We start from the raw sequence: 17,827 nt of genomic DNA on the forward strand, positions 1-17,827 counted from the left end.
CCTCTGAAAATTCTGGTTTGATTTCTCAAGTTTTTTCTTTCTCACTCACTCTGTCTCTCTCTTTTAAAAGACCTAAATGCCTTACAGTGCATACGACCTGCAAAGAAACATACATGCATCATCTTGCATTTTAAATAAATGAGCATTTCTACTTATATATATTATAATGATAAAAAACAGAATGTCACAAGTGGCTTTTTTAATGTTTTTGGTAGCTGTTTAAACCCATAATGGAAAACTACATTTTAGTAATGTGGTCACTACACACACAAAAATCAAAATTTAAAGCTCAGTCATATTATATTTGTGTCAAATCTTAGAAGTATGCCCCTCAAGATATGAAATCTTCAAGTCCACAGACAGGACATGCTGTCTTCCTTATATATATGCAACAGGACTTTCTTAACAGAGAAAAGCTACCCTGAGAACAAAAAAATTCACACTGCAACTTGCAAAGACCTTTAAAATGAGAAAGTTCACTGTTATTTAAAAAATATATACCTTTCTAGATATTACAATAAATTTTAATCTTCTACAGATAATCATTTGCACTCCCAATTCTTTCACCACAAAAAGTAAAGAAATACAGGCACAAAACTTTTCATTCCACAAACTGAGGTTACAGAGTTAGAGAAATATTTGCCTGAAAAGGCCACACTGTATATTATTAACCTATTGGTCATGGGTCCTTCTGTATGCTGGAATTAGTTTTCATATCTGTAGATAACCTAGAAGAAAACTTAATCAGAGAGGTAAAAAGTTATTTCATTTGCTTTATATCTATTTTAACAGAATCCAAATTATATACATACATATGACAAAATCAAGGCTGAACTCTTCATTTAAGAAAAAAAAGAAAGAATATCAAAGCTTCGAAATCAAATCATTTAAATAATAGTCACCCTCCAGATTTTAAGGTTTAAAGCATGACATGAAATTTATTGGGACAGCAAGTTTTCCAGCAGATTCTGTCACTGGGTTAAGCACAGAAAAGGCTTTTTATTACCAACTGGTACAGCTCCAAAAAGTAATGCTAGATTATACTGGAAAAATGCAACAGGACAATGACAAAATTCCACAGAAGACCTTCAACTGAGAACTGTAACGCTACCACCACAGCGAAATCAATCACCACCATCACCAAGCCTACCTCGTCCTGTGCCCCGTTCTGGGGAAAATCTACGGAACCACCATCAGGTGGTTAAAACGAGGGAAAACACTGTCTCTTTAAAACTCAGATAAAAGCCCATTTTGTATCTTAGGGGTGTAGTCTCAACGCAAACTAACAGTTTCGTCCTCAATATTAAACCCAACTGACCGTCTTAGGAAGTAACCATTTCCCCATCTCCTGGCAGATGCCAGCCAGCGCTTTAAAATCAAAGCAACACAACACAGAAGGAAAAGATCCAAAGGCAGCACCATTAAGAAAGCAAAATCCTTCGCAACAAGCCAAGCGGGCCGGGAAAGACCTACTGCGTTGTTTACTCCTGGCCAAGAGGAGCAGGAGTTGAGCGCGCGGGAGCTGTTGCCATCCTCGGGGATCTGGAAAGGTCTCGAGCTCCCGGCCGCGTGGCCAGCAGCCAGCCCCTCCGGAGGATGCTGCCCCGTCTCCCGCCCGCCGGACGGCCGCCTCCTCGGCCCTCTCCCCTCCTGCTCTGCAAGTGGCCCTCGGAGAACTTACAGGGCCCGCCGGCGGCCGCCGAGCCGACCTGGGCGCAGCGAGGGAGGGACGGCGTCGTGCGCGCATCCAAACACGACCCTGAGGCCGGGACACACTCGGGCTTCCCTACCTCCCGGCACGGCTTCCCCACCGCGGGCTCGGACCCTGCCCGGAGGCGCGCGCGCGCGCACACACACACACGCGCGCACACACATACACACAGATTTCTCTGCCAGGACCAGTGTTGCCATTGCAAACCCGGGAAACGCCTCCAAGGGGACCATGTACCTGCTCTCTGCGAGCTGCTCAGCTGTGCACTTCATCCTCCGTTGACAAGGAAACCAAACCGCACTTCATTTTTTTTTTTCCAGAAAAACCTTCCACTGCCATCATTTGAAAATTGATTTACAGGGAGAGGAGGGAAGAGGAAGAAGGGATAATATATAGATATCAGGATATCTATCATAAAATTATCTCGGTTTTTTTTTTAAAAAAGTCAAATGTGCAAAAGTCATAGTTAATTTAAACGAGGAAAAAAAGTATTTTGCTTAAAAATCATCCCAGGAACCAGCTGCAAGAAAAGTTTCATGTTATCAACGGGTATCAAAAACAGATGGGAAAAAAACGAATTTGTTCTCACCGGCATCCAAAAAGGGCACCAAAAAAAATTAGAAAATTCATGTCTTTGCTCAGCGGTTTGTACCAGTATTGCAAAGCCACAAACTTGTAAGCACTGCCGTGAAATCCCACCTCTACAAAAATCTTATAAGAAAAAGAGTATGCCAAAAAAAAAGAGTTAGAAACATGCTTTTTATTTCTACAAAGGGAAAAAAGAGGCACCATACTTCACATCGCTTTTTCCATAAAACCAGTTGCATATTCCGCTGGACTCAGGAGTCGCTCCCGGCGGGCACGGCCGCCGCGGACTCCCGGACACAGCGCCCGGGCTACAGAACCATCGCATGCTAGAAAAACTTGGATTCCGGAAAAGGTTCAAAACCATGCTCCTCCAGCTTTCCCAAATAGAAACAATAATCAAAGAAGTGGAAAAAAATAAAAAGAAGAAAAAAACAAAAACAAAAAAAGGACCAAAAATAAAAAAGAATAGGACAAGAATGCCACTGAGAAGGTACTCACCGAGCGGGAGTAAAATGTTGGAATAAAAATGAGATTTAGGATAAAATACAGTATGGCGGTGCAAGAAGGAAGGGAGCGCGGTTTTTCTCTCCGGCTCTGCCTCGGGCACTGACACGTGACTCGCAGCCCGGCGGACTCGCAGGCGGCGGGGACGGACCGACGCGGCGAGGGGAGCCCACGGAGCCCCGCTCCGGCTGGCGAGGCGGCGGCGGGAGCCCGGCACCGGCGGCCCGCAGCTCGCGGCGACGCTGCCTCCGCTGTGAGCCGCGCGAGCAGGTGCCGCTCACGCTGGGGCTGAGCACACGCACACGCACACGCAAGACGGGCAGGGCGCCGGCGGAGGGGGCGCCGCGCGGGGCCGGGCCGGGCGCGCTGCCGCCGCCGCCGCTCCCCCTGCTGCGCTGCTGCCGCCAGCGGCACCGCCTCCGAGGGGAGGGCGCGCCGGTCCCGGGCCGCGCGGGGGATGCTGATCTGGCGCCTGGGAGGAGGTCGGCAACTTGCTGCTCACCTGCAAGTTGTTGCTGCTGCTCGCCACTCGCTAGGTAGTCATCTGCTTTCGCCCTCCGGGGAGTTACCTGGGGAGAGAGCCCATCCCTTTCTCTCCCGAAGTTTCACTATGAAAGCCCGATTTAACTCATCCATTTTCTTTTTTTCCCCTGATTCCCCAGTTCTCATCCCTCCCTCCCTTCCTCCCCTCTTCCCTCCCCTTACACCTGCGCTTCCCCCTGGCGGTTCCCGGGGAGCCTGGCTCTGCGCGATCCTGGGGGCGTTGTCACGGGCAAAGCCACCGTCAATCTTTATTGCCATCAGAACGCGGAGCAGCTCTTTCGCCGTCATTAGGGAGGAATGTTTGCCGTTTGAAAGACGAAACGGCCCTCCTTTCGGAAACCCCGTCCCGGCTTGCTTTCTGCGGGTTGCAGAGCCATGGGTGGGGGCGTGGGGGGCGTTAATGTATTCGTTCGTGGGCCAGGCATTGTTTGTTGTGTCTGCGTGTGCGCGTGTGCTTCCAAGCCCGTCTGGAAGGCTCCGCGGGTCCGTGCTCCATGGCTGGAGAGGCGCCTGCCTGACTCTCGCTCAAGTTGTGGGCTGGGGCTGGAAGTCAAAGGAGAGGCGCAAGGGAAACAAGTGAGTCCATTGTGTAAGTGCTTTCGGAGAGGGAGAGAGCACTTGACGGTCGAGAGGGGGAGACGTGCACCCGGAGTGAGGCGGCGGCGCAGCCCGCGGGAGCCCAGGTGGCTGCGCCGAGAACTGGGAAGGTGAGGGTGAGAGAGGCATTCCTCCGCCTCGCGTCTGGTTTAGGATGCCTGGCGCCTGAACAAAGATTCCATCAGCCAATCGCTGGATGCGCTGAGATTCTTCTCTTGCTGCCTGATCAAGAATCAGCTTTTTGGGCGCTGGAACACATCTGTATCTCTTCAGTTTTGCGCAATACTAACGTCAAGACCGTTTCCCTGTGCTGCTTTGAATCTGGGTTGTGTGCAATTAATTGGCGTCTCTATGTTTGAGCATGAGCAATTAACACAGGGCTGCAGTTCACAGATTGCTGCCTCTGATCTTTATCTCAATACTTCCGATGTTGACGTTTAAGATAAAATGCCTCCATCAGAGATGGTCTAACCTGGACAATTCTGAAAATGAAATACACATCCATTGCAGAGAGCTTCGATAGCAAATACGTTTCTCAAACATTATGTTCAGAATTCATTGACCAAATAAAGTATTAATCCACAACTTAAATAAAAGAGATTTAAAGTAACCATTAAAATATCATTAAATATTTATTTTGGTGAGTTGCCAGCTCTACGCCCACTGAGTGAGGATTGATTAGAAATACTGCCTGGGAAAAATGAATGCGTCAAAGTGGATTTGGTAACTTCGAAGCCTTGTTGAGTTCTGTTCAGAAATCACCCGGGTTTAAGCCGGATAATACAGATCAAATGTTGTGCTTTTCACGGTAAAACACTTTGGGCTTCACTTTTTTTTCTTTCACACGTGTGGTCTTTTCTTCTCTAAGTCACGAATTAATCTTGTTTACCATTTAAACATTAGTTTGCTAAATTTTTCAAATTTTTCCTTCCATGTCAAAAAATATCTGATTTTAATTATTTTATAAGAATATGCTATTTTAATGCATATTTTTTCCATCGCTTATATCACAGCCGTACTCAAATGTAGGAAACTTCACTTTAAAAACAAGTTTTGAACCTTGCAACCAAGCTGGGCAAGGCTTGCGTTTTAAAGATTTATTCAAGAAGAACTTTGAAAAACAAGCTGTTTAGAATTACACTGCAGTAATGGCCGTCAGCCAATCACTGTGATTGTCAGGCTTTTATTATTCAATAAAATGACTCCCCTTTACGTTAAATGCAGCTCTGCTGAAGAAAAAGCAAGACGTCAATATCCTCTCTGCACTTTTCCCATTTACTTACATAATTACAGTGTGAGGCTCAAAATATTCCATTTATTTTATTTCCAGTGTGCCATTCTCATCTTTTAGGTTGCATCACCGCATTAAAACCGAGTGAACAAAGTTAGGAAAAGGGAACGAGTATTTACTGAGCATAACCTCTCATTTAATTCTTGCAACTGCTCTGTGACATTGATATTATTGTACTCATTTTACAGGTTAGGAAAATAAAGTCGGAGAATTTAAGCAATTTGCCCACGATTGCATCGTGAGTACATATTAGAGGTGGGATTGTACCAAAATTTTTTCTGGTCTTACAGCTAGAATAAAATATTTCCAAAAAATACATGAAAGATAGTAAATATTCTCAAGTACTGTTACTGATGCCAATTAAAAAATGCATAATATTCTAAATAAAGTAAATAGATCTAAAATAAATTTGTGGGAATTGGCTTGGCTATATATTCACCACAAATAACAGTGGGAGAACATATATTTTCATTCACTTTTTTGAGTCCATAAAACATAAGGAGAAGGAAATAAACCTTCAAAAGCAGAGATGAAGGGGTTAATTTTTTCTTTAGCAAAAATCTGTGCAAAAGATGTGGTCATGTACTTCCTGGTCATGTCCTCAAGAGTTAACTCTAGAAACTTTTTAAAGCAAAGTTATGACTGTGAACTACTCCTTTGGGTGTGCATTCTAAAGTAAGCCATAGAGGATTCATAATTGAAAAGTATACTAAATTTAAGATAAGACAAATAAATAATGATGATTGAGGAAAAATCTATTTTGAAATGTAGGCTGCATAATCTCAGTGTTTTTCCGTTAGAAAATATTGAAGATGCATGAATTATATGTGCACATGTATGCTTTTTACCTATGCATATACATTTAGTTATAAATTGTGTGTTACAAATCGTGGTTCAGATATACCATTTTATATTTAATGCCCTCAAATAATTTCCTCTTGTTTTGCTTGATAATTTTTTTCACAACTTAGTGATTTTTATTTTTGATTAATTTTCATTTTGTTTTCATTATGTGTCCTATCCTGCATGTGAACATACTTTGCTTATGCTTCTCTTTCAAGTTTGGGTGGTTTTCTTTACTTTTTCCAATATTTCTATTTGGAGGAATTGTAAATACCAAAACTCATCAAATAATTTGTACAAATTATCAAAGAGATTAGAAGGTATGAAAATAAGTAGTAATAATATAATATAGCATGAGTAAAATAAAGAAGAAAGAACTATCAAAATTTCTGTGTAATGTAATTTTTAATATTTCTTATTTCACTCCACATAATTTGTTTTATGGAAACTCAAAATTCATATATGTAGAATAAAATATACATCAAAATTTCTTATGACTTATTTACACTCATTTTTTCATATAAAATATGCATGTTGCTAAGTAAAGAAATTTGAAACAAATTAATGTGCCTACTAGTATTCTTAGTTGAATGTGTTTATTTTGCATTAAATAGATTGAGTGTAGTTCTATATTAAAGTGACCTCCGGTGGAAGTGACAGACAGTGTACACAAGAAAGCCCTGATGAGTTTCCTGATAAATACACTGTAGGCACAGAGAAGGAAAAGAGCAGCACATGACATGTTCAGTGTTCTGCACCATTTGTTACTATTCATTGATTACTGATCTGACAATCATCCACTCTAACGAGACTATAAAATATGTCAGTTTATAAATTTAGAAGCTGCAAATTTATCCAAGCTATCTCTTTAGATTTGAAGAGTTAAAGGTGAAAATGTGGCAATCTTAGAGCCAGAAATAGGCCTCTGAAAAGGTACTAAAGGTTAAAAATATTAAGTTAATTTCAAAACACTTTATTTTGTATTAATATCAGCATATGAGAAGCCTGAAGGGAACAAAACAGGAGATTTATACAAAACAAAACAAAAAAGCAAATGAGAAGCATCATAAAGGAAAAATGTGTACCATTGAATAACTACTTGCTATGTTTTAGGTGCTTGGAATATATGCTGTCATAAAGTCCTCATAATCAGAAACAGGTTCTAAAGGGCTCTGCCCAGGGACGCAGGACTACATGAAACGTAGAACAGCGAAGGGCTTTCCTATCTCATGACACAGCTGACACCATGCGAAAGGAAAGGTAACATCAATGACCAAGTGCTGTCATTACAGCCAAGAAATTGGGAAAATGATAGTGGGTGGAAGGGTGGAGGGGAAAGGAATAGCACAGAGGAGAGGGAGGGGTGGGGAGCGGGATGCACAGAAAGAAAGGAAAGGAAATCAAGACAGAAAGGAAAGAAGGAGGGAGGAAGGGAAATTGTAAGACCAAGAGCATTGAGTAGGGGGCCAGGAAAATCTCCCCAAAATACGTGGGAAATGTAAAAGTGACAACACTGTACAGATTCGGGTCATACAGGTGAGTTTTAAAAGACACGTGACAAAAAGTAAGTTAGAAAAATATTGCAGACTTTACAATGTGTTTCTTTAGTGAAACTAAATGTTACCTGAAAACCAGGAAACAATCTCGCTGAGGTTAGCAAAACGTTATACCAGAGGAAGTAACATTTTTAAAAAGGGAGAGAGAGAAAACCAGAAAGAACTATCTTCATTTGTGTTTAAAAATCAAGAGACTTATTTATCCTAATGATCCAGAGTGGTAATAGATGACAATGTGGTTTCATTGGAAAATTAATTTTGCCTACGGAGAAGAATCTTGAAGATGTATTTTATTGTCTACCCACGAGATCCTAGGCTCAGAGGTATGGAGTAGCTCCTTTATGTCCAAAGATATAGTTGTGGAGTTATAGTTATGATTCTTCTGTTGATTTTTTTCCTTTTGTTTACTTGTTTTAATTTTAGAAACCTGGGGTTTAGAGATGATATGCATTATATCAATATCAATTTATCAATTAATGTATCAATATTAACTCTGAAATGTTTTCTTTGAGGTAAAGGTTATTCATTTGTTGTCTGCTTAAAGATTATCGCGTTCAAGAGATGAATGCATGAGATTAGTTTGTTATTATCTGGTCTCGGGCTCCTGTCAAGAGGCACTTCTGATTTCCATGAAATTTAGTCATTTATTTATTTCCACTAATAGGAAACTTACATTTTTGAAAACAAAATTTCTTTTTCTAGGAATGAAATTAAGAGTTTTCAAAAGCCAGATAAGTATAGTAGAATAATTGTACGGTGACAAATCTTGTGACAATGTGTTCTGCAAGCGTCTTACCATGGAGTTGAACCCTTAAATCATTGATCTTCGCTCATGTACATCTTTTGTACCAGCAAATGTATGAATAGACATTTGGTTAAAAATGAGACTAGGAAATCTAATATGTGGCATGTCTAAATCTGTATTTTCCAGATTCCTTTTTTGGTCTCATTGAAACAATAGAAAGATTACGTCTATATAACTGTTCTATTTTGCATTCTTAGTTTCCTTTGGTATTCTCTACTCTGTTTTTTCTCCTTCCCTCAGAACTCAGACCTCTTATATCTTCCTGGATACATATTAAGGGTACATATGTAGGGCAAGGATAAGACATGTTAATACATTAATCACTTGACTTTTACTTTTATTTAATTAATAGAAATCTTTTGTATGTGTGAGTAGATAGTTAATAGAAAATGATATTAGGAAATACTCAATTATTTATGTGATATGTGTGTGTCTGTATTCCCCAGATTCCTCTTTTTCCCTCTGGATGTCTCCCTCCCTAGTGTAGAGAGGGGTCAGACTTGTTAAGATCTGAAAAGATCCCGGCCCTTGGCTCTTTGGCTTCAGGGCAGTAAATTATTTGTTATTTTATTCATCTAAAGCTCCAGAGAAAACAAGAGCAAAGATCAAACACAGGCTTTCCAAATAAAAGTATAATGAACTCCTAGTCGGCCACTGGGCAAAAGATGAATATTTCAAACTACAAACTTATAAATACATAGACATCCCAGTTAAGCTTCACATACGGAAAGGCAGCACACCACTCATTACCAGTAGTCACATGTCTGTGCCAGTTTCAGATGCATTTATCTTCACAAATTACGTAAAATCAAATGTAGGACTTTCCTCTATTGTCACATGACTATAAAAAGATTTCATTAAAATTTGTTATGCATCATTTTTTGTTTATTTTAAGAAAAATTGGTAATTCATTAAAAAAATTTAAACAGCCTGGATTATTGAGATAGTAAAAATGTGTAAGTCCCAGACAAAATTTAATTGTTAAACTTGATAGTTGCATTTCTTACCAAAAAAGGGAATCTGAAATTTTTTGTCATTTGTACAACAGAAGATATATCACGTTTTAAGGCTTATAAGAAGAAATCAACAGTTTTCAAACATTTACTGGAGGCACAATTAATTTAAAACACTATCACCAAAATATTATAGTACACTAAATGAAAGTTTACAAAGAGAAAACAAGGATAGCATATTAAAATTTAAATGTCTGATTCAAGAATACACTACTTTTTTGCATGGAAGAGGGATTTTGTAGATAAAATTTTGTCAAAAAGTAATGCATCTCTTCGTTTTCTTTCAGCAACCTACTGGGAAGAGACAGCGGCTCTGTAGCTGGATGAAATGTTCCTGGAGTTGAGTATAGGTACCAATAAAGCTAGAATCTCTTCTACTCGGGATAAGGAACTTTATATGAATCCTGAGACATAATACATCATAATTTTATGCTGATTTAAGTGTTGTTTATAATGTATTTTTTCTCATCATCAACAACAAAAATTCTGTGGATATAACAATGAATTGACAAGTATTACACTCAAGTAGATAAACAGGTTGGGTATGTAGACAGACTAATAAAACTTACACAGTTTGCTCATTCAAAACCTCTAAGTTGTGTACAATTTAAATAATGGAGGCTGGCCCGTGGCCAAGTGAGTGGTTAAGTTCGCGCGCTCCGCTGTGGCAGCCTAGGGTTGCGCCGGTTCGGATCCTGGGCGTGGACATGGCACTGCTCGTTAGGCCATGCTGAGGCGGCATCCCACATGTTACAACTAGAAGGACCCACAACTAAAATATACAACTATGTACTGGGGGGATTTGGGGAGAAAAAGCAGGGAAAAAAAAGATTAAATAGTGTTTATAAAGACATTCGTTTGTTATTATGAAATAAATTTATTCTGTATTAGAGAAATGATATTTTGGTACTCTAAAATATGTGGATATTTGCAAATTATCCAACAGTATTAGAATTACCTTTTAACCTATTCAGGCAAGGTTGGAGGATGCATGCACAATAGGCAAAAACTGACGAAATAATCTCGTCAATGAAACTTTGTTAACGTGACTGAAAACGTACTCAAAGGACCCTGTGTTTCAGTCTGCTTCTCCGGGAGACATTGACGATATAGCTCATACAAGGCATTCAAAAATTCAGAATTGGATTCTTTTACTCAAATCTCAAATTTAACTAAAATGGAATCAATGCACATCATAGTAAAGATTCTCAATATTTTAAGTTCAGACTAAAACATAAACTAAACCTTTGCTTATTGATCCTATTTCATCCTTTTTAGTTTTTTAAACATGATTTTAAGAAAGTTGGTTTTTTTTAACATAAAATTTCTTTTGAAGTTGCAAAGACATTAATATACCAGGCATTTGGCATGAGTTAGTTTCCTTAACAAGGGATTAATTTTCCCTCTGAAGTGTTATTCTCATTGACTGATCAAGGAAACAGACAAGTTCAGCAGGAAGGATTAAGTTTATTCTAATGCTGACATCTCAAAGGAGTTTATTTCTCATATCTTTGTAGTGATTCTTTTGTAATAAATAATAAGTACAGAATAATTTTCAAATAAATATTTCATATTTTCTTTCTATAAAAATTAAGGACCTAATATTAAATCTCAACTCAGTGAAAGCATTTCTGCAGGATTCTGGTTTTTTCCTAAGCTGTAACTACGTAGGTTTAGGTTTTTGAGAGCCTGGAGTAATGGACAGTTTGTGTGTGCCCTACACATTCTTAAATATCGGATTTTCAAGCAAGGTTTTCCAACATACTGGCTCACAGTCCAGTCATGGTTGAACTCTTTGACAAGTGCCTGAAGTGCTGGCACAGGGTGTTGCTGAATAGATACCTGTATGCATTAGACTCCAGTGTTCATACAGTAAGAACAACACTCTGTGAAAGTTCATGGCCTGACATATATATTTCACTCCGATGGAGAGCCAGGCTACTTCTCCAAAATGGCGTGATGCACAGTGGGTACTAGTAGATAGGTACAGTCTTTTTGCTTTGAAAAAGCATTGGGCAATTTGGCTATGCATTCTATGAAGACGTAGAATCCTGCCAAGGGAAAAAGATGAAAAAAGAGCAAGAAGGGCCTGAACGTTTTTAAAGATAATTATTTCAATAAGCAGTCCAAACAAAGAGCAGCTCTGATTTTTGAATAGAACTGCGTCCTTAAGGATCTGGCAGGATGTGGAGCTTAAAAGCATTCCCAGAAGTATCCACATCCGTGTGCCCATCAAATGAGACTACTTACGACTGTCATTTAACAATGCAAGATGCCTGTCCCAAATAGCAATTCAACAATATTACGAAACTTTCATTTCTGGGAATAATTACCCAGGGCCGGATGGCTTTTACAGATGCTGCTAATTTGTGCCCTTCTGAAATGCCAGAGAGCAAACATTTTCAGAGGCATGGGAACCATCGTTTATTCATTTATTCTTTTGTTTTGCTGCTCCATGTGTTTCTTTCACTCGTGGAAGTGAGCTTGATTTCAGACGTGCAATGCTCTCTACACTGTGCTTGATGCTGGGAAGAAAAAGAGGAAGCAAGCTGCTGCTCCCAGCGCCTGCCCCTGGATGAAGGATCTCCAATCGCAGCTGTATGGCCTTTTACGAATCCTGCCTGTGCTTGCTCTCTCTCCTTTTTGCCCATTTTCCGCATCAGGAATCTGCTTTTCCCATTCAACTTAAGTCCTTTATACCTGCACTGCTCCATTCTCTCTCAGCATATGATCTTTTTTCTTACATTATGGTTACAGCCCAGCTGGACCTTTTAGGATAATTTGGAGTTTTAAAAAGTAGGAGGAAGTAGCAAGAAGGCAGGGGAGGGAGGAGGGAACAGAGAGTGAGGGAAGAAGATGCCTGTGAAAGATCCAAGGGAAAATGTCCATTGTGTTCTTAGAAATATTTGTTTGGAGCTCAGGAGAGTAATCTAAACTAGAGCTAATAAACATGGATAAAATCATTTAATGTTATAAAACCACATGGCACAGATATCATTAGTATCCTCATTTCACAGATGAGGAAGGTGATGTGCAAATGAGTGATGTGATTTGCCCAGGGTTACACACCATTCTGCCAAACCAGAATTCACACTCAGGCAGTGTTGCTTCAAGCTCTTAAGCTCCCAAACAGCACCACCATTTCAGAAGACTGCAAAGGAGCTGTCAGAACGCAAGGGAAACCAGGAGAGTTTCAAGAAGCAGGAATGGTCAAGAGAGGGGTATGTCACCGAGGGTTCCAGACAGAGAGGTGATTTTGTACTGAAGCAGCTGATACAGAAGAAAAGCATTAGAAAGATTCTAAAAATATCTCATTTGTGAGGACACTGTAAACTGAACACCATGGCCGTGGAGGACTTTGTTACTGCTATTGGTGCTTGAGAGAGAAACCTCACCAGTGTTGTCGGATGAGGTCATCAAGAGGTCGTGACCAAGGCTGACCTACGAGCTGCATCCGGGCAATCAGAGGCTCCTGACCTCTTCCCCTGTCTTTGAAATGTACATGTTGCCCACTGTTCCCGCAGTGGGGGCCGTTTCGAGGACACAGCTTGAGAGTGTTATTGATGTGTTCTTGATGTGTTATTCAGACCATCTGTTCAGTATACTTGACTGAACCCCACTAAGGCCTCTATATAAACGTTTAAGATTCTGGAGGGTGGGTGCAGAGATCTTCTCGTCTTGTGGCCGCCCAAGACAAGCCTCCTACGTAAGTTCCCTTGCTTATGAAACCTACCACATAACAATCTGGAGTGGTCAGCCTCTTTCTTAGGTCGCTCCTTTCCCTCCTGTGGGAGCCAGTTTTGAATTTCACCTGGGAAACTCTTGAGGTTTTGAACCAACGAGTGTAGTGACAATAGAATTAGAGAGACATTAGGGGAGAATTAAAATTACTTTGCAACCAGATTTTGGAGGATTGGGAAGAAAAGAGAGAAGATAAGTTGATGCCACCTATTTCCTGAGAAAACAGGGGTATCACTGTTTAAAAAAAAAGGCAGGGGGATAAGTTATTGTTGGAACTTCTGTTGGAAAAAGTCATTAAGTTAGTTTGGGGACATATTATGCTAGAAGTGACAGCCAGATAGATAAATGGAATTACCTAGTAGGTAATAAGAAAAACGTGCTTTTTATAACCTAAATTTCCCAGCTGTCTCTTCTGAGTCCTGAAAGTAATTGGCATGGATTTGGCGAGTTGAAGCTCTTTGAATGTGTGAGCTCTCCAAAGGAAAGACCTGGAGAGAACACAGGGCCTAAAGTTTCAGAAGTCTAGAGTTAAAGGTGGAAGTAAGAGAAGGGAGCAAACAGAAAAAAAGCTGTTAGAAAATGTGAGTAGAGAGCACGAATATGTCAATAATTTTTTTTTCAAATGTAATTAACTATCAACTCAGTATAAATATGTGATTACCATACTTGTTTGATTATAAGAAGTATATTTTCATGTTAGCATATTTTAATTGGCTTATGCTTCACAACAGATCTATATACTTAATATAGAAGTTTTTCCACTCTTGAGAAGCTTTTATTTAAAAAAGTCACATCTTTTATTTGATAGTGTCTTAGAATTTAAAAATGTATTTTACTGGTACTCATAGACTCTCCTTTATGATTTGCTGTGAAGGAGCGAGACTGTTATCCCTCATGTTAACTCAGTTTATGTAGAGTGGGAGGAGGTAATATATTTAGGAATTTCAGAGGCATTAATAATCTACTCAGGCCTCCAATGGTGCTGTATGAGTACGAATGCTGTGGGTCAGAGGAATAAGCTTGTTTTTTTAATGCCCCAATTTCTTGCTATGCAAATATCTAGGAGCATTAAAAAGATGACACGCAGATATCTGCTACGTATACTGTTAATACTGCCTGTATTTATAGTTTGGACAAGTGATGGGGAATAGTAATTATAATGAAACAGTTTTAAACAGGTTCAGGAGAATTAGCCATAAGGAAGATAGTGCTGAGATGCTCATGAAAGCTATGGAGTCGTCCCTTGTGATGTGCTTTGTCAGGCAGAACTAATTATCTATGGATGATAAGAGAAAATATGGTGAAAAACAGCCGCCATTTCCCAGAGCGGGAGTATCCATTTAAAACCCAACAACTCCCTGAACCATGAGATAATTGAAACAGCACCAAAGCTGGCATGAATAACAAGGCCTGTGCCGTCTTTCTTGGAAAGTGAGGGGCAGGCAGTGAAAATAACTTCAAACGCATCTCAGGAAAACTGAATTTTATTTCCACTGATTAACATTATCCAATTAGAATAAGAAGGGAATTGTTACATGCAGCCGAACTACAGTTTTGTAACCAGAAAATTAACTTAGCTTGCTGAAGTTTGCAGGTGGTATAATCTGATATCTCCATGCTTCATACTTTGCAGTTTTAACACGAAAGCAAACTTTAAAGATTTCTTTAGTATGTTTTTGCCTAAATGAAAATTAACATTTAAGGTCTGAATGAATGTTTGTATCGTATTAAAAGAGCTATTGCCTAAGAATATTTAAATATTTTAACCAAATATTCAGAATCTCTATCATAAAGGAAGTTATCTTTGTACCTGGATTGAGTTAATCGCAGCAAAGAATGATTTATAGGTCTGATTGCTGCCAAGTCCCCCTCACACTGTCCTGCTTCAACATCCCGACTTTCCAGGACTGGGCGTTGTCTAAAGAAGTCCTCCAGGACCCAACGTCTTCTCTGGGTCTTCTCTGCTGTGCTTACACTGCATCCTTCATTATCCTGGTACCAAGATGGCTGCTCCCACTCCGAGCATCGTTTCTGCCTTCCGGTAGGGAGGAAGGAGAGAAAGTCAAAGGCAAAAAGGTAAGGGAAGACAGGAAAGTGACCATGTTTAACTAGCACTTTAAGAAAAGCAAAGTTTTGATAGCAAAGAAGAAGAAGAGAATAACTATTTTTAAGGCAACTAGAAGTGTTTGCCAAATATACAAATCTATCATCTGATACTCAGAGAAGTAAGAGAAGAGGAATTCTGTGTCTTTTAGAATTTTTAAGTAGATTCCTGGTGTATAGCACAGGAACTGCAACAGTGGCGCTTAATATTTGTTTATTCAACAAAGAAATAGTCTGACTGTTGTAGAAAATTTGGGGGAAGGAGTTCTAAAATTTCAGCAAAATAGCTAAAAGCATTTTTTTAGTCAAAAGTGAATTAAGAAATGACTAAAAGTGATTAAAAGTGGATATTTTAACTTTACCAATTTGTTTTCTCTGTGTTATATTAATTTCCCATTACCAAGGATAATCAGAAGTTAATTAAAAATGGAAACTGGTAAACTAGATTATTTACAAATATGAAAAATAATAGAGAATTTCTATTATGATTATTAGAAAAATTTATTTTTATTTATTTATTTATTTATTTTGAGGAAGATTAGCTCTGAGCTAACTGCTGCCAATCCTCCTCTTTTTTCTGAGGAAGACTGGCCCTGAGCTAACATCCGTGCCCATCTTCCTCTACTTTATATGTGGGGTGCCTACCACAGCATGGCTTGCCAAGCGGCACCATGTCCGCACCCCAGATCTGAACCAGGAAACCCTGGGCCACGGAATCGGGGATGTGCACACTTAACTGCTGCACCATGGGGCAGGCCCCTGATTATTAGAAAAATTTAAGATTTTTTTCTGTAAATTAAAAAGAATCATGAGATATGAGTAAGTTTTTTTGTGTGTTTTGTTTTAAATGCTGATTTCTGTTTCTCCCTGAATTCCTAAAAAGGGATGGAAGTTATGGTAAACTCCACTGCTATTCATGTATTCCTTTCTTTTTTACTGCCTGTTTCGGCATCTCTTCAAAAAGGCAGCACATTCTCTGAGTTTATAATGATACCGATAGTCAGTTTAAATGCAACCTGCAGGTAGCAATATAAAACCAACTTAAAATCAGTGGGTTTCATGAATCACTTCTTAAAATGGGATTTTTTTTTTAAAGAAGAATGCACATGCTAAGCAAAGATTAACTTATTAGAATATTTGCAAACAGTAATAATACTGACATGTTAGGAAGGAAAGTTGTTAGAGTGTAAAATTATTGATGCAGACTGACGTTGTAATTAGAATATAACTGTTCACATAATTCTCTGAAACAAGTAAATCTGCTCTTCTCAGATGGGATGCTCATTTATCAAAGGAGAAAAATGTTTCCACCCCCTGTCAGCAGAAACTAATTGTCAACATATTTAAGGTAAAATATATGGATATGTAAGTATAATTATAAACTTGCCTGCATTAGGAGGAAATAATAAAACTGCCTATACAAAACCTATCATTTTACTCATTGAAAATAGGGGTTCCGTAATTCAACTGTCATACCTTACAATGTCTGTGTAAACATTTTAAACAAAATGTCTATATTTATTTTAATAGGTTAATATTCATAATTTTTGATGTTTTCTATAGCATTTGCATTATGATGCTGAAAATGAGGTATAAAAATGTTCATAAATCAAGGGTATTAATTCTACTGACACCATAAAACACTCAATACTCAAATTGAACCCATAAGGACATCAGAAAACAGTGATTATGCAAAAGCACTTTTTATGCCCCACATAAATGAGAGCTACTGTAAAGCTGTAACTGTGTTTTTTTCTTTTAGATATTTATAATGCACAGCAGCCAAAACTAATTTTATACATGTGCACACACACGTAATTTTAGGATGAAGAAATCCTAGCGTCAAAAGGAACACTTTGGCAGAAGAATGTAGAATACTCTTCTTATATGAAAGGAAAGCTCCCTAACTGATGTGAACTGAAAAATGATACCAGTCAAACAGTTGCCCAAAACAGGAAAATAACGGAAAGGGGTTAGTGTCTGTGTGGTTAGGAAAGAGTCAAAAGTACAGAAAGAAAATTCCTGCCTGAGGGGAAGAAAAGTGACTAAAATAAGATTTTTAATTTCGCTTTTTTTTTCTTTTTTTTAAGTATTGTAGATCCAGTGTGGTTTTGTAAAAGAATGGGTAACACAATCTTTCAGTGAGACAGGAGTTTGGGGAGTTTTATAGAGAGAAGTTATACAATGTAGAGGAATCTCTCCTCCTTTTTAAGCAGCAGGATTCATGGAGACGTGAACTCTAAGGAACTGCTTGGTTGACATGTGGGGATTTGGGAGGTGAAATGAAGTGAAGTCTGGGCTAAGACACCGCAAATGCTTCAGTGTAATAACTGAGGAAAGTGGTCTGGCTTGGGAGTCTGTACTCAAAACTTGTTATTTCCCTGTATCTCGTATCTTGCCTTAAGAAGCTTTACCTTTTAAGCCCCAGTATAGACATTTTTAAAGACCCAAAGTCAATTAAAATCATATTCTAATGCTTCCCTCTGATCCTATTAGCAAAGGGCAATTCCTTCTTTTGCAGAAACCATTACA

General features: G+C 39.1%; 2 protein-coding genes and 1 long non-coding RNA gene across 22 annotated transcripts in view; 2 read left to right on the forward strand and 1 right to left on the reverse strand.

The window, feature by feature from the left end:
- Positions 1–3,504, reverse strand: part of RALYL (RALY RNA binding protein like) — a 654,295-nt gene extending 650,791 nt beyond the window's left edge. For 2 of the 20 annotated variants that reach the window (XM_070480983.1, XM_070480991.1), the window contains exon 1: positions 2,798–3,190. Coding sequence is in view for 2 of the 20 variants with exons in the window: in XM_044780324.2 (XP_044636259.2) it covers positions 1,474–1,747 (274 nt within the window). In the remaining 18 variants the exon portion in view is untranslated. Of the gene's footprint in view, positions 1–1,318; positions 1,446–1,473; positions 1,852–1,948; positions 2,088–2,797; positions 3,207–3,305 lie in introns of those variants that run through there. The other 18 variants (XM_070480987.1, XM_014850150.3, XM_044780324.2 and 15 more) reach the window with 16 other exon arrangements.
- LOC139039866 (uncharacterized) lies at positions 1,943–4,558 on the forward strand. The gene is made up of 4 exons (XM_070480957.1): positions 1,943–1,988; positions 2,533–2,651; positions 2,849–3,339; positions 3,466–4,558. Exons 1-4 carry the CDS (start codon positions 1,943–1,945, stop codon positions 3,635–3,637), a joined length of 828 nt encoding a protein of 275 aa, XP_070337058.1. The 3' UTR covers positions 3,638–4,558.
- A 2,640-nt stretch (positions 4,559–7,198) lies between these two features.
- LOC139039872 (uncharacterized) lies at positions 7,199–15,231 on the forward strand. Its single transcript, XR_011493089.1, has 3 exons — positions 7,199–7,337; positions 9,739–9,801; positions 15,098–15,231. It is a non-coding gene; the product is annotated as an uncharacterized lncRNA (long non-coding RNA).
- Positions 15,232–17,827: the final 2,596 nt, after the last annotated feature.

The sequence above is a fragment of the Equus asinus genome, chromosome 12, assembly GCF_041296235.1.
Source record: "Equus asinus isolate D_3611 breed Donkey chromosome 12, EquAss-T2T_v2, whole genome shotgun sequence".
Lineage (NCBI taxonomy): Eukaryota > Metazoa > Chordata > Mammalia > Perissodactyla > Equidae > Equus > Equus asinus.